Raw genomic sequence first — 25645 nt, forward strand, 5'->3', positions numbered from 1 at the left:
AATTCTTGGTTTTTACAACTATCCGGAATGTCTATGGGCAACTGTGCCGCTCCAACGTATGCTAATATCTATATGAAGGTGTTTGAAGACAGATGTATCTATGGCAACGAACACTTAAACAACCATATCAAACTATACATCCGATACATTGATGACCTGTTAATCATTCGGAATGACACTAAAACCACATTACTACAAGCACTCAATTCGCTCAACATCAAAGATGAAAGGATACAACTGACTTGGCAATTAAGCGAACATTCCATCAATTTCCTTGACGTTACCATCACTAAAACCACCAAGGGATTCAGTACAGATTTATACCGCAAGCCCACAGACCGCAACAATACTCTCCACTACACCAGCTTCCACCAGGGAGCATTGAAACAACACCTTCCATTCTCGCAAATGTTGCGAGCTAAACACATTGTTTCAGATAAAAACATTACAAAAATACGCATTTCAGAAATGTGTCAGCGTTTTATGACTATGTGATATCCTAAATCATTAATGGATGATACCATCACCCGTGTGGAGGCAATTAACTGAGCTGATGCTCTAAAAAAAAACGGTCCGTTCTAATGAAAATAGGATGGTACTCGTGTCTAAATATTCTACATCAAGTACGATGTATAAGAAAATCATATTGAAACATTGGTCCATTTTACAATTGGAACCAGACTTCAGAAACATATTTAAGGATCCCCCTATTTTTGCCTATACACGTAACAAGAACCTCAAAGAAATCCTTACTCAAACACCCAAGGACATCGTTGTAAGCAAAGGCACTCGCCCTTGCATGAACTGTAATAACTGTCATTGTATCATTAAAGGCAACACCATATCTCATCCTATGAAAGGCAACACCATCAAACTCAATGTTAACGCAACATGCGATTATACCAATCTCATTTATCTATTGAAATGTCCCTGCGGAAAAATCTACATCGGCAAAACCGAGAGAAAAATCAAAGTGCGCATTAATGAACATAATATCTAACATCCGCACCAGAAATGAAAAATCTAATGTCGCTGCGCACTTTATAGAACAAAAACACAATGTGGCCCAATTGATGTTCATGGTCCTAGAAACCATCACTAAACAGGAGGGGAGAGACAATTGCAAAATTCTCCCACAGAGAGAGATGTCCTGGATATACCGCCTTCAGTCCATGAAGCCTTTTGGCCTCAACGACCGTACAGAATTTAGTTTCTACCTGTGATTTGCTCTTGATTGTTTTATATTTCGATTTAACTTCGCTTTCTTGACTTTCAGGATGTATTGTTTACATCGTTGTTTTTGAATGCCGCTCTTGACGTTTACCCTGTCTCCTTGGCACCCCCATTATATGTATACCATTCACGTAGTATTCATGCTTGACTGTCTTTCATATTTGTCCCGTCATCTATCCCCTACATCATTTATTCTGTGCTCTTATTTTTGACTTTACCCTCTCCTTGCCTTTGTGTACTTTATTTACACAGAACACTCTCCACTCTAACATGGCCCTCGGCACAGTCCGTCGTTTATTTTTAGTTCGTAGCTGTAGCCTATCACATATGTCTATATTACGTTGTCACACTCCTCATTCACCGTCTCTTGAACCAAACGCAGCACCGATAGTTCACGAACCCGGTCCATTACCACGATGCGGCTTTACACTTTAACAAGTAAGCTCCTAACACTTTCTAGTGCACATGCTGTACGGAGCGAGTCTCCGCTTGTAATAATTTCTAACAGTTGTCCCCACGTAACTTTTGCAGCACGCGATTAACCTTGTTGTCCTGCTACTTGGTAGCAAGTTGTGGCTTTTGAATGTTTCATCGCTTTATCCACGCTCCATTGCATGCGCGTTTAATGGATTGCACCACCCCTTATAACCCTCACTTTGATCTTAGATATCGGCTCACGAGCACTCTTCTTTTTCGATTTAAAAGCCCATCAAATTCCGCCTGTTCACTCTCAACCCCCAAAATCCAGCCGTCTATTTGAACAATTTCGCTCTGATTATAAGCACTATTTAGTTGGGCACACCTCCCACTACGGTTTATTGATGGTATTCACCACCGGAACTACCACCGAACACCACCCTTAACCCAAGCATGAACTACCCCATCACCCTATTGCCTAAACCTTATTTCTATTATATCTTCTTCGTTTTGTAGATACTCCTTGATAAAGGGCCATTTTGCCCGAAATGCATTGGAGTGGAACCCATGAATCTGCTAATGTACAAATACGTAAAAAAAAAGAAGCATCTTTTAACCGATTGATATGCTTTGAATATCAACTAACCGACAAGAGGAATAAAACTAAAAGTTTGAAAATGTTCTCACAAACTCTGTTGGAGTCTTTTTTTGAACCTCATGGTGTGCCTCAACACAGGGATGCACTCACCTTGATGTGTGCACTTTTTTCTAATATATTCATAGCGTTATTGGACAGAAACGCCACCTGGGAGAGCATCCAACCTTTTTGAAACATCAGCCCTGAACTTGGTTAACCATTTAACCTCCACCTGCCGCTGTGCACCTTCTGTATTCTAGTTGCAAGATAGACATTGACATGTTGAACCAATTGATGTGGGTTGGGGGATGGAGGGGGGGTAGGCGGGAGAAGGGGGCTGATGATGATATGACTGTTTTGTTGTTCAATGATAAAAATGCAAATAAAAATGTTTTTTTAAAAAAAAAGACTGTTTCCTGGTTGCCATCGCCTCTGCCAGGAGAGTGAGTGAGCTCCAAGCTCTTTCCTCTACACCTCCTTTCCTTTCTGTCCATCCGGACAAGGATGTGTTGAGGACAAAACCCTCTTTCCTGCCCAAGGTAGTCACAGCCTTCCACATCGGGCAGTCCATCACCTTGCCTACCTTCTTTCCACCTCTGCATCCTTCGAAAGAGGAAGAGAGACTCCACCGTCTGGTCCCAAAACGTGCGCTCTCTTACTATCTGGATCGCACACGCCAGTTCCGGGTGGATGACCAACTCTTTGTTGGTTACGTGGGCGCTAAGAAAGGACGGGCGGTGCACAAGCGCACCATCTCTCGGTGGATCGTGTTGTGCATCCAAACGTGCTCTCCTTGGCTAAAAAGGAACCTCCTGTTGGGCTGAGGGCCCATTCCACTCGGGCCACGGCGACTACCACTGCCCTGGGCCGAGGAGTCCCCTTGCAGGACATTTGTCAGGCAGCTACGTGGGCCTCGCTGCACACGTTCGCAAGACACTACTGTCTGGACAGCCAAGTCTGGAGGGATGGCTTCTTTGGCCGTTCCGTCCTCCAGGACTTTTTGGTGTGATTATTGGTTCGCAGACCCACCACCGGGGTTGGTATTGCAGGGGTATCTATTCTAAGGTAAGGAATCTATCACTAATGTGTCTCTTTCAGATGCACAAGTTACTACTTGTGTAACAATATATCTGTAAGACATTAGTTAGTGATAGATTCCTTACCGACCCACCCATCCTCCCCGTTCTGCGAACCGATCTCTAGGGTTAAGGTCATCCCCTGCCAGGGCCCTAGTTTCATGGCACCAGTGTTGGTTCTATCATGGCTCTGCGTATCTGGCGCCGAAAAGCTGTGTATAAGAGCTGACGTAAGCGCGCGAGGGCGGCGTCTAAGTACTCCGGCGACGTCATTCCAGCGCTAACGCCGCCGACGATGACGGACGAGGAGCCGTGGACGACGCCTACCGACACTCAGGGGTATTGCTACGTAAAAGTTTCCGGATCCAGTCTGACGCCTGGGGATATTCTAAGGTAAGGAATCTATCACTAACTAATGTCTCTTACAGATATATTGTTACACAAGTAGTAACTTGTGCATTAGTTTGCCCATGTCAACATACTGGAGAATGGTGGGGTCCGGGTGTCTTTTTTTTCTACACAGCTGTAAGGCCTTTATTTAGGACCAGTAGGTCCTTGAAACTGAAAAGAAGATATGCCCTACTCTTAACAGCAAACTCCTCCCTGCATTCCTCTCTCCAGCCTTCTCAGACAGAAAACCAGCTAGGCATCCTGAAATCAGAAGTTGGAACCCTGCTGCTGAAGTGAGCAGTAGAGTTAGTGCCGTAGCAGGAGATTTAGAATGAGTGCTATTCATGGTACATCCTTGTGCCAAAGAAGGGCAGCAGTCTCAGTCCGATGCAAGACCTCATGCTCATAAATCTGTTTGTCTGCAAAGAGAAATTGAAAATGCTGACCCTGGCTCTGCTTCTTTTGGCACTGGAAGCAAAAGACTGAATGGTGTCCTTAGACTTGCAGGATGCATATTTCCATATTCCGATCCTGCAGTCACACAGGAGAAATGTGGTTCATAGTGGGGTTCACCCACTAAGTTTGTGGTCCTCCTATCCTGGATGACGTCAGCATGCCGAGTCTTTACCAAGGTGATGGTGGCGGTAGCAGCACATCTCCGATGATTAGTAGGAGAAGTATTTCCATTTCCAATTCCTGAACCAACTGGCTCCTGAAGTCTCTAGTTTCCCCAGATGGTGCTGTGCTACTTGAAGTCAATGCCATCCCTACTGTTAAATCTGGGCTTTTCGATCAATGTGTCCATATCTCACTAGGAGCAGTCTCTGCACCTCTCGTCCATAAGGCAAGTATGTAATACTGCATCCCTCCGAGGCTTGCTGCCTCCTCTAAAGATTCAAGACCTGCCATCTTTCATTCTGTTGATTTGGGAATTTGCTCATATTCCAATCCTGTTGATCTTGTTATAGGTCTTCAGGCTTCTTACATGCTGCTGGTCATGCATACACAAGGTCTCTACAGTGGTGCCTCGGTAGAAAGTTTTTCTCTCACAGGGGAGACTAGTTGAATACCATCACAGTCTCCCAGGTCACTGCAGCAGATCTAGTGTGATGAGGCATCAAGCACTTGATGTTGGAGATGTCTTTCCAGCCCCCACTAGCTGTGGCCACGGTGGTGACAGATGCCTCCACGCTAATGGTGTACTCCTCTGGAGGAAATGAAGATCAAAGACTCCTGGTCTCAAGGGCAGCAGATTTTGCACATCAGTCTGTTGAAGCTGATTCAGATTGCTTGGTGCTCCAGGCATCCCTTCCTTCTCTTCATGATTGGTCGGTCCAGATCTCGATAGACCATTGACCATGATGTGGTACATCAACAAGCAGGAGGGAGAAGGGTTGCATCTTTTTTGTCTGGACGCTCTGTGACACTGGTGTTGGGCTCCCCAAACATGGATCTGGTGGACTCTGAAAGCCATAGTCAGCAGATTCGGTCAGTGTTACCTTGCCAACCATCTAGAGGTGGTTGGAGACACCTTCCCCTAGAGGAGCAACCTGACTTGAACTTGTTTGTGACTCTCACTAATGTGTATTCCCTAAAGTGTAGTGTCCCCCAGTATCCTCTGCTAGGAGCCATGGGAGTGCTTCAGTTTAAATGGAGTTGTTCTCTTCACTATGCATTTGCTACAAGCCCCTTGATTCCTCGAGTATTGAGGAAAGTATGCCAAAACCGTCCCAAGTCATATTAATTGACCCCGATTAGTCAGGAAGGATGTGGTACAAAGACCATCTGAAAGAGACACGTTAGTGATCGATTCCTTACCTTCGAATATTCCCAGGCGTCAGACTCGATCCGGTAAGTTTTGCTTAGCAGTACCCCTGCACGTCGGTAGCTGGCGCGTTGTGCAGCTCTGCGTCCATCACTGACGTTGTGAGCTCCAAGATGACGTCACAGAGACTACTTAGGCGCCACCCATGCACGTTGAGGTCAGTTCTTTCTTTTTCTGCGCCGAGAGCGCAGACCCGGATTGAGCACGTACCTCAGTCAATTGTTGACTACTTTTTTGAGACTTTTTGTCTCTTCCTCTTGTCTCCTGGTGCACGTAGGGATGCCCAGATTTAAGTCTTGTGGGTTGTGCCACCGTAACATGTCTGTGTCGGATCCCCATGATGTTTGCCTCTACGTCCTGGAGACCAATCATGACTCACGGGACTGTTGAGACTATCGAGCCATGGCCCCGAAGTCCTTGCAGGAGCGGCACAGGAATTTGCTGGAGGTCCAGGATGTCCCACGGTCTACCCGCTATACCCGGGTGTGAGAAGTTGGCCTGATATATGATGTTCACTAGTTCTAGTGATCACCTTGTATCATTCCAAACAACCCTTATGGTGATTGGTTGTAAGTCAACCTTATAGACCAGCTATCCTAATGGTAGCATGGACAAAGCAGTCTTAGGCTAAACTCTTTTGGCATGTGAAGCCAGTTGTTTTACCACATATAACCCCTTGAATACCAAATGAAAGGACACCAAGCAGGTAGTTATGAACATAATCAAGATATTTATTAACTAACATACACCTCTGAACTCTTTATGAGGTCAGAGGGCTAAGCACATGACAAGATTCGTAAGAAAAATACGTTAAGTTGCACGAGTTACAATGTTGCCCTAGGGGCGCAACAGACCATATACTAAACAAGTGGTATAAGGAAGTCGATAAAAGGAATGGAGCTGTCCAGAGACTGTAGGATCGCTGGGACTACACTACCCTAACTTTAGGTAGGTAATAGGAGGCCCATGGAACGCGTTTGCAGATTGTAAACTCACACGCGAGATGCGTAACAACGTCTATGGACTGTACAGTTCAAGAAAAAGGTGAGTACGGACAATCCTGATTAGTTAGGACTAAAACGACTGTGAATCTGGACACTAGGAGAGTCAATCTACCCTTGAGCACCGAAATGCTCTTGTTACCTCACCCACGGGCTACGGGTGCATAGGTGCGAAGTCGTGTCGGGTTTCTGCGTTGAAGTCTATCGAGCCTGAAAGAAAAGATGCTGCAGGCGACCAGGAGGAAGATGTCCGGTGGGATCCAAGGGTGGATCAAGGAAGCTGAAGACCTGAAAGCAGAGGGGACAATGTTCAAAGTCACTAGCCAGTGACTGGAGTGGAACCAGGAAGGAACCAGAGGCTGTCGTCGGGATCAGGTGAAGAGTGGACGCTTGACTGCAGCCACGTGGACCAGGTGGTGTCTTCGACAACCAGGATGGAGGCATGAGCTGTCCCACGCAGGCTCTCGCTGTCGGCGGTGTTGGAGCCGGATTCGCCGTCAGCAGGCCTTGGCAAAGGCAACCCACGCGATGAGTGGAAAAGGAGTCTGGTGCGGACCCGGAGGGTCCGGAGTACTTCTCTTTTGGAAGGAAGCAAGGGCCAGTCTGGAGCAACCAGACCAGCAGTGTTGGTCGTGGATCGTCGTCTATAGGAGGCCACTAGCCAGCCGGCAAGTGACCAGACAACGCGTCGAGCAGCAATCAAGCAAAAGGACCCCACGCAGATCTCGTGGATGCTGGAGGGCTGGTCTTCTGTGCAGGAGCTGCTCGGGGCTGGGGCTTCTCAATCCCCAAAGTGCTTTGTCGAGGATACCTCAGAAGTTGTGCTGGAAGCGAAGTGCAGTTTCTCCAAGTTGGCCGGTCCCACGTGTCTCGTCGCACCCACGGATCTCAGCTGTGCTGCAGATGTAGGTAGAGGTTGGAGAAGTCTGGAAGTCCGGGTCTCGTCGGGCTCTGAAGTCTAGATCCTCGAGGGAAGACGACAAAGTGAAGCCGCTGGACGCTTGATGGTGCCTGCTTGTGCAGAGTGGACACTCCTTCTCTAGTACCCCCTTGGGTACCAATAAACTGGATTGGCACATTTAACATCTCTGCCACCCGAAATCTTACCCAGATATACATTCATGAAAATCTTATAAATCTGCCCAGAGATTGATTGAATGATCTGGAACAACCACAAAGGAATGAATGATTGAATGTCTATAGTGTGTAGTTATGAGTCTTTTGTCTTCACCTAGGCCACTATCCGTGACTGGTCTTAACTCCCCGATTGTGGGGAGATCTATCCCTGGAGCCACAAGTTAATATCAGAGCCTTGACATTTGATTTTAATAAATTTATCTCGAGTACCAATCATTTTCATGTTCAATGAGTACCCATATAAATGTGTATGAGATTATCTAGTCTTCTAATATTAGGAAATGTGCTTAATTTTCAGCCTGTTTGTTCCCCTCCTTGGCTTCATCTGCTCGCCCTGACGAAGGTGCCTTACACCGAAACGCGCATCAGCGCTACCTTTAAGAACGGCAGTATTGGACTCCATGCGGACAACAGTCTACCATCTAATGTTTTTAGAAATGTCCGACTTTATTAAAATCATAAAAAGCAAAAACTCCTTTTCCTGAACTTTATAACCAATTTCTATTACTTTGTCCCCTAAAGAGACATTCCATAGGTAGGAGAAGGTGTATCGTCTATGCGCAGGTAACCAAATTTACAAACTTTTTGAGTGTCAGTTTGTTTGTTCTCTGTTTTTATATAAAAAAGAAAAAAACACTAGAGTGAGATTTTTTGAACTATGCTGATTAGCAAAGTTTAGATACTCAAGTTTTTAAACTGAGTCAAATAATATCTGTAATTGATGTGTGTACAACAAGATGTATAATGTAAATGAGACAATATATTGTTATTGTTTTTTAAATATTTTTAATAAATGAATGAGAACTTTTTAAAATTTGTGTATGTAAATACATTCATGTTAATCCTTGTCTGACACTCAAAAAGTTTGTAAATTTGGTAACCTGCGCATAGACGAGACCCCTTCTCCTACCTATGGAATGTCTCTTTAGGGGACAAAGTAATAGAAATTGGTTATAAAGTTCAGGAAAATAGTTTTTGCTTTTTATGATTGTTGACCGAATCCTTTTTCCTGATAAAAAAAGGGTAACTCCCTCCCTATCACGACTTTATTAAAATAAGTAAATATATATTTTCTATAAAAAATATGGACTGATTCACATATGTTTAATGTCTCTGGCTCTGATGTATTGTTAATACTGCTCCCCCTATAGCAATTGTGGATCCTCTATAATCTATAATCCTCTATTCTGGCAGGGTGTTTGCTTATTCTATTTACATTGAACACTCCTTGCCCACAAGGGAGATTTCTTTAGGCTTCTGTGGAGCAGAACGTCGAAGTCCAGAGTTTCTTCTTGTAAAGTTTCAAGTCAGGTTAATCTAATTTGGAATGGGACCATTCTCCTACCTTTATCCTACTAAAGGGGGCTGTACTATCACTAGGTCCCTCCTATGGGTGGGACCAGGAAGGGGGGTGGTTACACCCCCTATCCTTTGTCCGGTTTCGCGCCAGAGCTGGGGCTGGATTGCCCCAGCAACTGGTTTGAGCCGATGTATGCACAGGGCACCATGTGTGCCCCAGGCATGTCTCATTCCTTTCAGGCCTGTCCTACCTAATACACAAAACCCTGTCTGGGATGGTGCCAGCACCGCCCCTGACAGGAAACCCTTTGTCCAAGCTCCCCTCGCTGGAAGGACTCCCAGCTGCAGGGGGTCAGACTCGTATCTGTGGTGGCAGCATCCATTTTGTGATGCTGAGGCTTGAGTTAACTTTAACCGGGGTTCACAGTTACATACATGTTGTGTCCCTCTAGAAGAGTGCAATGCTACCCCCGTCATCTGAATTGGCGAGGGGGTAGTATTCAAATTCGTATGACAACTTACTCAACATGTTTTGATAATGCTATGCCAAAGTTAGCAATAACCGCGAGGATTATAATGCACTTTAGAGTATATGGTATAGCGTTATCATGGAAACAGCTAAAGGACTTGGTTCCGAAAGCTGCAGACAGGCTCAGCTCATGCCAGAGCACTATCTCACATAATTCCAAGCACTCTGCCTCCAGGATTGTTAAGGCCTGCCATAGGAGTGACTTATAAGAGTATATGTCTCCATTTTGGGTTTAGATATAGGTATACTATATCTAAAGCAAAGGGTGATTACACCACCTTGCCCCAGCTGATTGATCAGCCAGTTGCGTCAGATTTGGGTGGCCAGCCAGGGGTGGCATAATACATGCTGCAGCCCCTGGTAGGCCTTGGGTTCACTTATGTCCTTGGTACCTATGGTACACTGTACAAGGACTTAAGAGTGACCCAATACCAATTGGTATATGCACCTAAAGTACATGGATGTCAATGTAGAGAGAGAACAACTAGGCTGTGGGTCTGATTAGCAGGCCTACAGCCAGGGAAAGTCGTAAACCAGTGAAGCAAAAAGCAAAAATCTGGGGTGACCATAGGATTGCAGACCCTACTCTCCTACACTGGGTTCATCAGCGACTCCCTAACAGATGCAAGAGTTTTTCTGCAATGGACCGCCTCCTTAGGCCCTGGGCTCCCGCTGGCGCGCCTTAGGGCCCCGCAGTCCCCTGTCCAGATCCTGTTGGCCCGGTGGCCAGAGGATCCTGCGCCGCTGGCTTCAGCCCCGGCGCCATGAGGTGCAGCGCTGCTGGCTCCGTTCCCGGTGCTGCCCTTGCCTCCGGCTCCACCCCTGACTCTGCCACAGGTGCCGCACTGGGTACCGTTTATCCCGCCCCTGCCCCGCTGTTTCCGGCGCCGCGGGCCTCCTCTCCAGCGCCGGCACCCTCTACTCTGGAGCCGAATGAGGATTGGGACTGCTCCAAGGACCCCCTTGCCCGGCAATGTGACTCCGAGGAGGATTGGGTGGACGACCTCCAAGATGCGGGCTACCTTGATGTGTCTTCTGACCCGGGGTTTGCCTCTCCTCTGCCTACTATGGAGGAGGGTGCTACCTATACCGTGGTGCTGCTTCGGGCTGCAGAGGCTCTCCATCTCGACCTCCCCACGGTGGCCCTTAAGACTAACCTCCTTACAAAGGTGCTCCAGACTCCGTATGCGTCATCCAAGCCGCTGCTCCCTTTCAATTAGGCGCTCACCGAAGTCCTCTTGGGCACTTGGTTGCAGCTGGCCTCGGGGGCGCTGGTGGATAAGAACGTCACCAGGCACCATCAACCGGCGCCTGGTGACCCCACCTTCTTGACCACTCACCCCACGTCTGAGAGCCTGGTTATTCAGGCCTCGATTCGCAGAGTGCTTTTCCCACGGCTCTGCCATATAAAGACTCTAAAAGGCTGGACCAGTTTGGCTAGAGGTTGTTCTCCTCGGCCAGCTTGGGGTTGCGGTCCATTAATACCGCCTGCTTATTGGGCAGTTACTCCCACGCAGAGTGGGATTCGGTAGCAACCGGGCCCAAGTTATTCTTGTGGCCCCTGACTGGGCTCAAGAGTATGGTATCCCGAGCTACTCAGTATGAGCATCGATCTCCCGATCCGTCTGCCTCTTCAAAAAGATCTTCTGTCGCAGCAGCAGGGGACGGTCCTCCACCCGAACCTGTCCAGCCTCCACCTCCATGCGTGGAGATTGGGCGGCGACAGTTGACGACTTATGACCTTCCTCCCGAGTTCTGTAATGTCATTCTGGCAGCTAGGTGTCCCTCTTATAAAACGGTATGCGCCTGCCGATGGAACAAATTTGTGGCATGGTGCACAGCAAAGGCTGTGTATCCCCTTTCGGCCCCTCTTTCTGAGATTCTTCTGTTTCTTCTATCTTTGGCCCAACAGGGCTCTGTTCTGGGCACAATCAAAGGTTATCTTTCTGCCATTTCAGCCTTCCTTAGGCTTCCTGATCAGCCTTCTCTTTCTAAGTCCCCGGTTTTTAACTGTTTACTCAAAGGCATTACACACACACACGTTCCCTCCTGTGCCTTTCATAATGCCTCAATGGGACTTAAATCTTGTCTTGACTTTTCTGATGTGCGCTCCCTTTGAGCCCATTCATAACTGTCCTTTACGTCTTCTCACTCTCAAGACGGCTTTCCTGGTAGTTATCACCTCTGCCAGAAGAGTGAGTGAGCTCTAGGCTTTCTTCTAAACCTCCTTTCCTTTCTGTTCATCAGGACAAAGTGGTTTTAAGGACCCGTCCTCCTTTCTTGCCAAAGGTGGTCACACCCTTCCACATCGGGCAGACCCTCACTTTTCCCACCTTCTTTCCACCTCCGCATCCTTCCAGGGAAGAGGAGAGGCTCCACCTTCTGGACCCAAAACGTGCGCTTGCTTTCTATCTGCAGTGTTCACACTGTTCCGGGTGGATGACCAGCTCTTTGTTGGCTACTTGGGGTCAAAAAAGGTTGGGCTGTGTACAAACTGACCATTTCCTGGTGGGTTCATTCTGTGCATCAAAGCATGTTACTCCTTGGCCAATGAGGAACCTCCTGTGGGGTTGCGTGCCCATTCGACCAGGGCAACTGCAGCCACTACTGCCTTGGGACGCTGCGTTCCCTTGCAGGACATTTGTCAGGCAGCTACGTGGGCCTTGCTGCACACGTGTACAAAGCACTACTGCCTTGACAGTCAAGTCCGGAGAGACTGCTTCTTTGGCTGTTCTGTTCTCCTTGACTTTCGGGTTTACTTTTGTTTGCAGACCCACCACCATGGTTGGTATTGCTGGGGTATCTATTCTAATGTAAGAAATCTATCACTAACTTGTCTCTTTCAGATGCGCAAGTTACTACTTGTGTAACGAGACATTAGTTAGTGATAGATTCCTAACCGCCCCACCCATCCTCCCCGTTCTGCAAACTGATTACTAGGGTTAAGGTCATTCACTTTTAGGGCCCTAGTTTTATGCACCAATGGTCAGTATCTTGCATGGCTCTGCGTTTCGGCACGGAAAGTCGTATACAGAACTGACGTCCGCGCGCATGGGTGGCGCCTAAGTAGTCTCTGTGACGTCTTCTCGGTGCTCACGACGCTAGTGACGGACGCGGAGCCGCACGACGCCACCTACCGACGTGCAGGGGTACTGCTAAGCAAAACTTTCCGGATCCAGTCTGACGCCTGAGGATATTCTAAGGTAAGGAATCAATCACTAACTAATGTCTCTTACAGATATATCGTTACACAAGTAGTAACTTGTGCTTCTACTTCTTTCCCTAGGCCTCTGTTCCATCTTTCTCTTAGGGTGTATCTCTTATCTCAGCCAAGGGGCAGGTCCTGAGCCCAGTTTCCAGAGCTTTCACCTTCATGCCTGGAGATAGAGCTGGCCAGTTTATCCACATTACCTTTGCCCGGATGTCTGCTTTCTCTCATTCTACCAAGATGGTATACTCTGGAAGATGGAATAGGTTTGTTGCTTGGTGTTCTGTGTACAAGGTGTACCTCCTGATGGCCCATTTATCAGACACCCTAGGATTTAAGCTACTCCTTATACAGGAAAGGCTGTGTGGTGCGGGCCGCAAAGAGTTGCTTGGCAGCCTAGTCATTCTTCTGTCTTCTGTACCAAGTATCATGGTTTGTCACCTCATTGGTCTATGCTTCCTTAAGGTCTTGACCAGCATGTCTCCGCCTACCCTTTTTTGGTATGCCCCAATGGTACCTCAATTTAATTTCAACTTTAAAACTTCATTTTTGATTGCCAATACTTCGGTGAGACATCCATTCAGTTACAGCCACTAAGCGTTCACCAGCCTTGCTGTCTTTTTTTCCCTGACCAGTTGATTCTTCAAACCAGAGCTGTTTTCTTTTCCAAGGTTTTTACCAATTTCCATCTTGGTCTGTCATTTACTCTCCTTTATATCCAACATTGCATCCCACTATGGAGGAGGAGAGGCTGAACAGGCTGGACCAAGAGAGGGCAAACTGTTTCTAATTCGACCAGCTCTTTGTCTGGTACGCAGGCTACTAGAGGGGCGAAGATGTCCAGGGTGGACCATCCTATGCATTAAAATGCATTTTGCTCTGGCACAAAAAAGAACCCCAGGAAGGCAAGGAGCCCATTGTACCAGATACAAGTCTTCCACCTCAGGCTTGGCTAGAGGATGCCCTGTGGGTGGTATTTGCAGACCGACAGCATGCGTTTTCCGCCACACTTTTGCTAAGGATTACTGCTTTGATTTAGAAGTGCTTCAGATCGGCCATTTTGCTTGCTCTTTCCTTCAGGACTTCCTTATCTAACTTTAGACTCTGACCTTTACTTCAAGCCCATCTTCTGCACAGGGTACTGCTTGATATTCTATTCAAAATGTGAGTAGTCTGCAGGTACAAGTACCCATTAGAAGAAAAAGTTACTTACCTTTGGTAAAGTTTGTTCTGGTGGATACTCTACTTGCCTATTCCTCACTAATCCTGCCCTCCTCCCCTTCTTAACCCCTTCTGTGCTGCGCGAATTTTGCCCCGGTGCTGAACGTTCCATTGGGCCTATGGAACCATGACGGAACGGTTCCGTCAAAAGCACAGGCCACCTTACGCTCATGACGGAACCGTTCCGTCATGAGCATGGAAGGGGTTAAAGTATAGTTACATGTTACAATTGTAAGGCCTTCAAGAAGGATGGTTACTTTCAATAGTTAATAAGGTTCTAAGAATGTTATTGTATTGTACCTCTACTCAGAGGAAAAAAAAAGGTCCTGTAAACCGTTGTCCGCACGGAGTAGGTGCTTTATGGCTCCGCAATGTCTTGAGATCGCCCTTGCTGCATCAACACAGAATCAGTGCCATCTATGGGAGTAGAAGAGCTGTGGATATTCAAATGGTGATGAGCCGGCAGGTAAATGGGGTTATTTTACAAAGAACAATGGTCCTAAGCAAATAGTAGGTTATCAAAAGAAGATAGAATATAGATCTTGTTGGGTTACTATATAGATCCAATGTCCAGCCAGACAAGAAAGTTTATTCATACAATGGTTGGGATCAAAAACAGGTACTTCGAACAACATCAATAGTGGGGCACAAGCCTGTACCCTTCGTCATGGGGGAAGTGTGGGGAAATGGGAGAGCAATACGTACAAATTAAACAGAACAAGAAACAAAGAATAATACAGAAATACAGGCAAATTCTTTGAGCTGTGCCAACTTGCATTCAGAATTAAATTATAGCAAGTTTAGCCAAAATAGACACCACAATACTGAGACATAATAGATATTTTTTGTGGTACTATTTAGAACTGTCGACGTTTCGATCCCTTGCTCATAGATAAAACGGGATAATCATCAGGACTAGAACATTACATTTGCCTGGTGTTTTTGGAACTATTTATACCAAGGAAAAGGAATGGCATCGGTGTGCCACGGGGGAGGCTCAAGGGCGGTGTCCCAGTGGGATATCTTGGGGTCGCCACGATGGAATAAGAGCAAGGGCCGAGCAGTAGGCGAGCGGGGAGAATGTAGCTGCCCTTGGTGGCAGGGCGCTCATACGGCCGCTAGTGCTGGCCGATGGGGAGTTAGTCCTAGGTGGTCGATAGACGCTCTTGGTTTCGCTGAATAGCGGATTGTGTTGTCAGCAACGATGTGCTCAGGTGTACCGTGCGTGATAGCCGGTAGCGGCCGGTAGATGGGTTATCAACGAAGAACATTACCAAGGGTGAGTAACTTTTTCCTCACCGAAAAAATAGTTATATTGAAAAGTACCATTGTTAAATATAATGCATCTAATACTTCTTTATATATTTCTGGAAGTTTGCCATGGAGAATCGTCGTAGAAGTCCTTTTTTTGAAGGTGCATTTACCGAACAGTCCCCGCCAACTAGCTGCTGCTCTTCCTGTAAACAGTACAACTCATTCATTGTATTTGAAGCCCTCCCTAGAGGGCGGAGTAATATACACATCAGCCAATAGCACAATGGCCAGAGAAATACTCTCTGCGAGCCCCTCTGTTATGTTTTTAGTAAAGTATTGACCGAAGTTCAGTCCTAACAGTCGCTAATAAAACAGCCAGGTACTTGGAGGAGACAGACTTTCTTAGTCTGTCTGCCCTTATTCTAAACTCCACTTAGGCAAATGCAGTGGGGGAATTCTTCAGAGCAGCTTAGCCAGTATGTGCCAGTCGCTGAAAGATATTTTCAAGTTGGTGGTGATTTAAAGGTGTTTGTTCATCCATAGTTCTGCGAGTCACTGTTTTAGTATTTCATTATCTCTGACACAAGATTAGGGGAGAGGTTGTGGCCTAATGGCTAGGGTGGTTGATCTTGAAGCTGGACAACTGGGTTTGAGTCTCGGCAGGGGCGCTCAACATACTGTGATTATGGGCACATTTTTGTAAGGCAAATCACTTAATTTTCTTGTGCCTAACAAAAAACGAATGTGTCTGTCTATAATGCAACAGGTGCTCATGTAGAGCGCTCTAATAAAAGCGGGTCTACTTCGCACTATAGGAAACTCGAAAAAGAAAAAAGATGTCTCAAAACAATTCAACGGTTTTATAGGGACTCTCTCAACATCTTTGTTAGCCTGGAACTTTAATGTGGTTTTGACCTTTCTGAAGTCGGCTCCCTTTAAAGTCTGTATTCTTGTTCAGTGCTTTTGTTCATCACAAAGCGTCTTATGTATTGCTTTGTTCTGAATTTGTGAAATGCCATATTTGTATTGGTACCACCATTCCTGATGAGTCCGAAATGCAAGGTACTGCTGTGAGTCATGTCATTCCTTAGTATACTTGTGTCCGAGTTCCACCTGGCCTATAGGTCCAATTGCTATTTTTTTGTCTCCATCTGTCGGTTTTCTTTTTCCCTTCCCAATCATTACCTCATGGTGAAGTTTTACTTAATAGACCACAAGAGATTTCTTTGTTTTTATGGTCAACGATGATGAAGTTGTAGAGTCTATTTGAACCAAGCTTAAGAAGCCGCTTTCAACCTGCAGAGATCTGGTCTTCTTTTGGACATCTATTAGGCCACAATAAGTTCTCTTGTTTGCCAAGCGGTGCTTCCTACATTTTGTGGCAGGAAGACTAATTATTTTGGGAGAAGCTATACGATTTTCTAGGTTAGACCCAGTGTTCTTGATTCTTCTCTCTTATTTCATTTCTAGACAAATTTTCGTTGTTTGGGGGGTGTCATCAGTCTGGTAACAATCTTACTGCTAAATACATTCTTCCCCTCACAGATCCATCATTTCTCTTCAACTTGTGTAGATGTTTGCACTTAACAAGATTTGCCCCAGTACCCCTATTCTTAAGGCACATCACAACTAAGATTAGAAGACTTGAGTGACTGTGTGTGTATGGATATGTCTCTAGTTATAAAAATATTTTCTTCAAATTTAAAAGGATGATGAATCTGGAGTACGAAGAATGTATCCATTTAAAAGACAGCTACAGCAGTCAAGTAACTTTCTCTTTATACAAATCACCAGGATTCCTTTTTGATTACGGTATAATAATTTTCTTTGTTTTCTTGTATCATTAGAAGCAAAGATCACCAAGACCTGAAACTTTGGTGCCTACCTTGGAAACAGCGTACAGCGGATAACAAATGTTATGCAAGACACCGTTTTCATCCTGACATTTGTGGCAAGGAAGATTCCACAAATTATAGGACTTTCAATGGGGCAGTTGAGAGGCCTTCTATTCCTTCTGTGGAGGAATCCTATATTACCAGTGAACACTGTTACCAAAAACCTCGAGCTTATTATCCTGCAATAGAGCAAAGACTAGTTGTAGAAACAAGAGGCTCTGCTATGGACGATGGGGTAAACCGAGTAAGGGAGAATGGGGACGATGCAATAGCTCAAATGTTAGGATGGGAGCTGGACAAGGACAAAAGCATGATGGAAAGAGACTCCAAGCATAATTACTGCAAGGTAAGTGTAGTTAGGCCTTTTAATGTTTGCAAACTGAATGGCACTTATGTGATAAGATTATTTTTCTGTAACGGTTCCAGCTCTTTGGTGTATCATTTATTTAGAAACTGAAACATTGGACTACACCTCAACTAAAGGTGCTTCATTTCACACCCCCAGCACTGTACAACGACATTATTTCCATATAATATTGTGTGTGGTAGATTTTTTGATATATGCAAAACGAGACCTGGGCCTAAATCCATCGTTTTTTTGCTTACCATGCCATTCCAGTTTGGACCCAGCCATATGCAAATCAGTCTTGACACTGCGCCCAATGGCTGGGTCCAAACTGGAATGGCATGGTGAGCAAGAATACAATGGATTTAGGCCCAGATCTCTGTACTGGGGTGAATGTATGACATTGTTCTGCATTCAGTCCATTAATCGTTCTTTTTGCATTTGTCACCCCGAGTGTGACGGGTATGCCCAGACGTGGGTCCCGTGCTCTCCATGCCACTGGAGTAAAGCTATCCTGGCTGATGAGGGCTGAAAACCTGAAACCTGTCCTAGGATGCTTGTTTCGAGTCCAGGGAGGACCTGGCCTGGCAGTTCGGGCTGGACTGTTCCCATGAGGCACAGGGTCAAGGCTGATTTGCATATAGCTGGGTCTGAACTGAGGTGGCGAAGTGAGCTAAAGAATGATGATGGATTCCGCCCAGATCTGTGACTGGGGCTGAGTGTCTGAAAAGTTTCAGCGCTCCGTCAATCATCTCCTTGTGTTTGCCAGATTCTTTAATATGCCATACTATCTATCTGACATTAAGTTTGTATTCATACAGAACAGAAAACATGGGGCACGGATTGTTTCCCCTGCCTATGTGAAAGATGTGTGTGTGGGCTTGAAAACACGATATGCCAAGAAAAACGAGCGGGGGAAGTGTGCACATGTATGAATCTGTTTCACAGTGATCTTTCTCCAATGTGCATACGAAAAGTAAAGTTAAATGTGTTCAACAGACACCTATAGTTATTCAAAGCTGCCTTGCCAAATTTCCTTTGCATCGATGATCACCTGGCCGAAGCAGAGTTCAGGGCCAAGGTTTACTGAACCTCTATTGTCCAGCAGTGTTACAGGATTTTGTTCTGATTGCAGCCTATCTATCATTAGGTACGTTCTGTTTGTTTCTGGTGGTTCAGTGATCGAGTTGCAGGCCAAGACACATCCAGTCTGCTGGCACAAAGATATGAGGAGAATCAAGAAGGCAGGTCTGTGAACGAGGATGACCTCCAAGTCCGCACCAGTGTGGGATATCAAATCTTAGTCTCCCTACTCACTCCAGCCCACAAAGCAGGTTTGGAAGAGACATGCTAATTCTGCCCTTTCACTTTCATCTGTCACAGATACTTCAATATGACCTTCTCTGACTCGGAAGCCAGTCTGTAGAAGAGTCGTGCTGTGCGGGCACGTTCATTAAAGAATCCAGGGATTAGTGTGCATTGAGAGTTGCAGCAGCACCGACAGTCCAAGTGAGGGGGTCGGTTTGCATTCCATTTTTTATTGATGGAATATAAAGTGTGATGTGAACAAAGGCAGTACAGGTTTAAAAGTGGCATCGGCTGTATGTTGGGCATGGCTTACATTTAATTTGTAACTTTTTTAAATATGTATTACTTCTGTCTTTTTCTTCATTCAAACTTCTTGCTAGTATTGGCAAAGCCCAGTCGGTTTGGCCTTGACCGCCTGCAACATTTTCTTTGCAGTTGGTCAGTTTATTCCAAGACCCTTCATAGTAAACGAAAACACAGAAATAAAACCTTCCACCACCTATAATGGAATATGTGTTATTTACAGCTCTTAGAAACTGCAACAGTACAGTATTTAGCACTATATCAAGCAGTAACTCTTGATGCAGAGTAAAATTTTATTAAGTCATGAAAACAAAAAAACTAGCCTTATCCTCTACCCATTTCTTAATAGGAAAGCATGCAGACTGTATGAACTGTCGCATGATTCATGCTATTCCTCCGCTTCTAATATTTGCCAGGCATTACTTAAGTTTATACATACAAATATTGTTGATGAAAAATAAACATTCAAACCTCTTTAAAGCAAAAAATTGGAAAGTAAAATATTAAGCTGTTTGGCAGTGCAACAGTCAAGTTACCTACATTATTTTTCTAAAGACACACACAACTACACATGACTGCTTCCAGAAACAGCTTTCAGCATAACTTCATTTTCAGGTTTTCCTTAGCAAAGGGCTAACCACAAATGTCCACTACTTCAGAGGTATTCACACACACATGCCTCTCAGTAAAATACTAGACGTTTGCACAAAGGCAATGCCATTACTTAGCATAATTGACAGTGTAATGGCCAAATGATTGTCCTGTGGGTTAATAAACAAAAAATATATATATATTTTTTTAATTGGATCAACAGGCTGGATTCTTACTTGAGGCTCCCACATACTAGCTCTGATAAGGAAGTCACTTTTTTAGATATCACCCTCAGAATTGAAGATGGTTATCTAATAAGAAAGACACATTATAAGACTACTGATTGCGACAGTCTGTTACGTTATGACAGTCCGCATGCCAGATATCTGAGAATGATCCTACCTTACGGTCAATTCTTGAGATTTAGAAGGAATTGCAGCGAAATGAGCGACCATGACATTCAATCTTAAGGAACTGGCAAATAAAATGAGAAGGGGGAAAACTACCCGGGAAATATCCTACAGAAATCAAGGATAAGATCAAAGAATATAAACAAAGAAACTCTTCTCAAAGATAAACCTCAAAAGGAATAGCAAATTCTCTCTCATCTTACCACCTGTACACCCATGTTGAAGAAAATGAAGGAGATCATGAGCAAGAGGTGAGACATTGTGAACACTAAGATTCATGCAATCTCAAAACCCATTTTTGCATTTAAACAGTTGCGCTATTTAAGGGACCATTTGTTACACGTGTGACCGAAAAAAGAATAGTAGGTTAAATACATTGCCCGTGCGAATTAGGATTGATGAACATGGGAGCACCATAAGGTGTAGGCTCCTGGCACAACACTTTCTCAACTAAAATCACACTGTGTGTATTCTTTTCTGTGGACTTATCGAACATATCATTGACACACCAACAAACTCGTAGCTAAAGGAGCAAGATACCTAACTTTCAGTAATGTTCTCACTCGTCTAACTGCAGATTCCTTTCTTTTTGTGGTACTTCTGACCACAGATTCCTAACTTTTTGAATTTCCCCAGGTGCCATACTGTATCCAGAACTTTTCATGGCAATAGATCCTACAGTAGTTGGTGTTATCTGCCTCCCTGGTCGCGTCGTTCTGCCTCTGGAAGTGAGGGTGCAGAGCTGTATTTGAGTGCTACCGCTACATGATTAAATCAGTTTACTGTTGAACGATTCATCACCCTCAGATGCAGATCATCCATGATAAATTGGAAGAATGACAGTGTGCAAAATCAAACTCTGGACCGTTTTTAGAAACACTACAAGTCCACTCCACAGAATGGTGTTTAGGCAGGGAAGTGAGGAATCTGCAATTAGAGTAGCCACCAGAACGAGCTTCATCGAGGGTAAGTAACTGTTCTTCTAATGGACACTCAATTGCAGATTTCTTTTGAATAGATTAAAAAAAAAACAGTACCTCATAGGTGAAGGGTCCGAGGAGGGGGATTACACCAGGAAATAAGGGCCTCGTATGTTAAATGACCCTCCCTGCAGACTTGATTGTCAAGACAGTAAAGCCTGGTGATGGTGAGGTGTGTACAGATGCGCATAGCAGCCTAGCAGATGCCCAGCACTGGAACATTTCTTGACAATGCCATTGTGTCAGACTTGGCACCAGTGGAGAGGGCCTGAAGGACCTTATGCGGTTAATTTTTTACAGGGCATAACATGCTTTTAAGCACAGGGTAGTCCATCTAGGCAAGGTTGTGCATCTGTACTACCTTTACCATAGCATCAGCAAAGCTATTAAAAAGCTGGTCACCCACTCGGTCTCCTTTGTGCATTCACTTGAAAAATGAATAGCCCGTCTTGGGTACAGTAGGTGAAGCGTCTCTTTAGTAGTGGGTAGAGGCAGAGTGAAAAAAGTAGGGAGAGAGTGATCGAATTTCACATATGATAGGACAATACCTCTTTGGCAAAGAGAATGCATGAGTTTGCAACACTAACTTAACTGGGGAAGAGGGTGGCGTACAGAGGTTGCACTGGCAGTGCCTGTAGCCCAGTAACACAGCGCACAGAATTAATTGCAATGAGAAATACTGTCTTGATGGTGAGTAATGTTAGGGAACAAGATTGCATAGGCCTGAAGGGTATGTATATTAGGAACAGAACAAATATAACGTTTTTAGGTTAAAGAGGTACAAACATACTGTCCTTCTCGATCCAAGTTTCATTGGTTAGAAGTCAAAAGAAGATTAGACTTAAAGCAATTTATCTGATGGAAGACTTCTAAAGTATTTTACAATGATCATAATAATCCTTTCTCAAAAGTTTAGGACATACTTTCCAAGCTGCTGCTTAAGATCAGAATAGGTATTTTCTATTACATGTTCTCACATTTCGGTCTACTTCCCTGGGTAAAGGAGCGTTTTCTGTAGCTGCTGGTTTGTGAAGCTCTTAACCTACCGCTCTGTTTTCAGAATCTGTGATTGCATTGCTCATGAATGCATTAAAGACTTGGCTTTTTTCTTCCTGCTAGTACTGGTTTGGGGTACCTGTATGTACCAGTAGGTCTTTAAAAAATAAACCTGGTTAATAGCTATGGTATATAAATACTAAACTCCAGCATCAACAATTTGTTGCTTAAGGCAAGATCATTGCAACTGATGTTGGATGACCTGCAGGCCATGATTACCCTATTCTTCTACTTGGGAAGTTCCATCAAAATTCACACTTTTAGCCCTCTCCCCAGCTCCTCTTCATTGGAGCAGAGCTGGACTCACTCTCCCTCAATGTCTTCCCGCCACACCTACAGTGTCAGAATATTCAGACCATGAGCCTGATGTTTCAGGAGGGAGCTCTTTTTCTGAATCTTGGCAATTCTATATCTTCTGAGCCTTCCTCCCTCCAGCAGCTTGCTGGTGTCACACTTAGCAACACATTGACTCTCCTGTGGTGTATTCTCTTCTAGTTGGCCCAGCACTGGGTAGTCCTTGCAGACATCTGGATTTCTTCAGAAGCAGCTCAGGATCTGCAAAGTTCTTTGCTGTTGGATTACCTCGCATGTGGAAAGCCTTTTGGTCCTTCTCTTGTGGTAGTGAACAATGCTTCCTCCCTTGAGGAGGCGGTCATATTGATGCAGTGGAAATAAAAGGCCTGTGGTCTGTCTCAAAGCAGAAATCTCGTATCAGCCTGCTCGAACTTTGTGAGATCTGCCTGTCCGCCGAGGTGTTGCTGCCCACCATCAATTGTCCGGTAGTTCAGGTCATAATAGAGAAGACAAAAGCGATATGGTATGTCAAAAGGCGAGGCAGCATGGGCTCACTTCCCTTGTGTCGAGAGCCTTTGAGGCTGTGCTTGTGGTCTCACTCGCATTGTGTGGTTGGTCATCAAGCACCTTATGGGCTCACTGAACCTGTGCTCCAACGACCTCAGTCAGCCCCAACCTGCTCACTATGAGTGAAGTCTTTATCTGGACCTTGTCCAATCCATCTTCGTTCTTTGGTACACTCCTCCTATGGACCTTTTTGTTATGCATGAGGACAAGCATTGCCCGGTGCTCTGCAGTTTCTGCTGCAAGAAACCATGATGGAGTTATTCCGTCTGATGTGGTACTGCCTTCCCATTACACGTTTCCTTTTGTTCCTCCTAATTCCCTCGGTTCTGCTGAAGCTGTGTTAAGGCCACGCACCGATGATCTATATTGCACCACCATCCCAAGCACACTGCCAGCCGAGCGCCAGTCCACGCACACTGCCAGCTAGCGCCGGTCCACGCACATTGCCAGCCGAGCGCCAGTCCACGCACATTGCCAGCCGAGCGCCAGTCCACGCACACTGAGAGCCGAGCGCCAGTCCACGCACACTGAGAGCCGAGCGCCAGTCCACGCACACTGAGAGCCGAGCGCCAGTCCACGCACACTGAGAGCCGAGCGCCAGTCCACGCACACTGAGAGCCGAGCGCCAGTCCACGCACACTGCCAGCCGAGCGCCAGTCCACGCACACTGCCAGCCGAGGGCCAGTCCACGCACACTGCCAGCTGAGGGCCAGTCCACGCACACTGCCAGCCGAGCGCCAGTCTACACACACTGCCAGCCGAGCGCAAGTCTACGCACACTGCCAGCTGAGCGCCAGTCTACGCACACTGCCAGCTGAGCGCCAGTCTACGCACACTGCCAGCTGAGTGCCAGTCCACACACACCGCCAGCCAAACTGTAGTCCACACACACAGCCTGGCAAAAACCAGTCCACGCACACCGCCATCACATTGTTTGTGTTTTCTTTTTTGTATAAAAAAACAAATTGTAAGTAGATCCAAAACTGCAAACACAGAAGCTGAAAATAAATACATTGCACTAATGCCAACCTTTAAAACTGAACAAAAAATATAAAAGATAGAGACCAGGCAATTCACTTTACCATTCATGGATGCTCCCAAAAATTATTTTGCGTGTGGTACATTCTAAAAGAAGCAGGCGCACACAGCACAGGTATAGGAGGACACACTGGGCAGTACATACAAGTCTCCTACTACTTCCCTCTTTGCCAACAGGTTCTAAATCTCCTACTGTGCAACACTTTTGTTGCCTTGGGAGGAATGTGATCAGCAAAGTGGGGATCATTCAATCTAGCCACATCCTCCACCACTCCAACTCTAGGAACACTTGCCTGTTCCACTGCAACAAGACTGCCTATCACAGACTCCGGAAACTTAATAAAAGGGTCATTCTTGACTCAGGACAACAATTTTTTAATACAACAAAAGCGTTAAAAGTTGCTAAGTGGAAAAGATGGATATCCAACTTCTTAAACCAAATGTAAGCCTTACAAAGAGCAGTGTAAGGTTCCAACCCACCACCCGTGTGCCTATCATTGTCTAAAATTCACACAGGTTTGCATACTTCAGAAACCTGAACCCAAACAGTCACAAGTGAAGTACCTTCATCATAGATGGTAGTCAGCATGTAGAGTTTTCTCCTGTCTGCAAGCTTCACAGCTAGAAGTTCCTCACTACACAACAAACTGCACTGTCCTCGCTCAAGCTCTTGACAAGCAAGTTCTTGTGGGAAACCTTTACTGTTAGAGCGGATTGTGCCGCAAACAACAATGTCCACTTTCCCCAATTCTCTGAACAACTGCCAGTGTAGAAGTTATCTACATATAAATGGTGACCTTTGTTAAAAAAGTCCTCTACCGAGTTCCTACACAATTTTCTCCCTTACTCCGAAAGTGGACGGACAACCAGAGGAGTCAATCCTGAAATCCCTACCGGTGTACACCCTGAAATTAGAGACATAACCAGTCCTACAATCACACAGCATATACATCCTAATTCAATAGCATGCCCTCTTGCTAGGAATGTACTGCCTTAAAAGCAAGCGACGCTTGAACAAGACCAAAGACTCATTAACAGATATTTCTTTTCCTGGAGCATAGATCTCAGAACATCAATCTACAAAGTGATCAAGGACAGGCCAAAAGGACCGTCACAATCAGGGTGATCTCGTACCAAAGCTGAACCAGTTTTGACAAAATGCATCATCTGACGCAGAAGAAACAAAATATCATGATTCATGGTTGCCGCAAATACAGCCGCTGCCATCAAGGGACTAGTAGACTAATGTGAAGACATTGATAGATTTCTTATCCAGCCCATCAAAAAAGTTAAACCCAAGAACTTCAACTCATCCAGATTTGTGGGAGTCCACCGGGTAGCTCTAGAATGGGTCCTAAGTCTGGCACTATTCTCCTCAAATACTGTTCAGCATTCAAATTAGTCTGCTCAACAATCTCCTCCAAAAATACATCGTTCATAAACAACTGAAATAAATGTATAGACAAAAGTTTTTAGAATCCACTCTACATCCTGGGATACTAGTAAAGTCAGGCAACGCCGGCTGCACCATGGTTGGGGCAACCCAGAGATCAGCTCATCCAATGGAAAGCTGCGCAGCCCCAGACTGCAGCCCAAATACCTCTTGCTGCACTTTTGGTACATCAATGTC

The 25645-nt window shown here is 45.4% G+C and overlaps 1 protein-coding gene across 1 annotated transcript in view; it reads left to right on the top strand.

Moving 5' to 3' along the window:
• Window positions 1-25645, top strand: part of PHF20 (PHD finger protein 20) — a 1006161-nt gene that overhangs the window by 935872 nt on the left and 44644 nt on the right. Inside the window, exon 20 of the mRNA XM_086932347.1 lies at window positions 17075-17468. Coding sequence (XP_086788473.1) covers window positions 17075-17468 — 394 coding nt within the window. The remainder of the gene's footprint in view (window positions 1-17074; window positions 17469-25645) is intronic.

This window comes from Lissotriton vulgaris, chromosome 7 (assembly GCF_964263255.1).
Source record: "Lissotriton vulgaris chromosome 7, aLisVul1.2, whole genome shotgun sequence".
In the NCBI taxonomy this organism is placed as follows: domain Eukaryota; kingdom Metazoa; phylum Chordata; class Amphibia; order Caudata; family Salamandridae; genus Lissotriton; species Lissotriton vulgaris.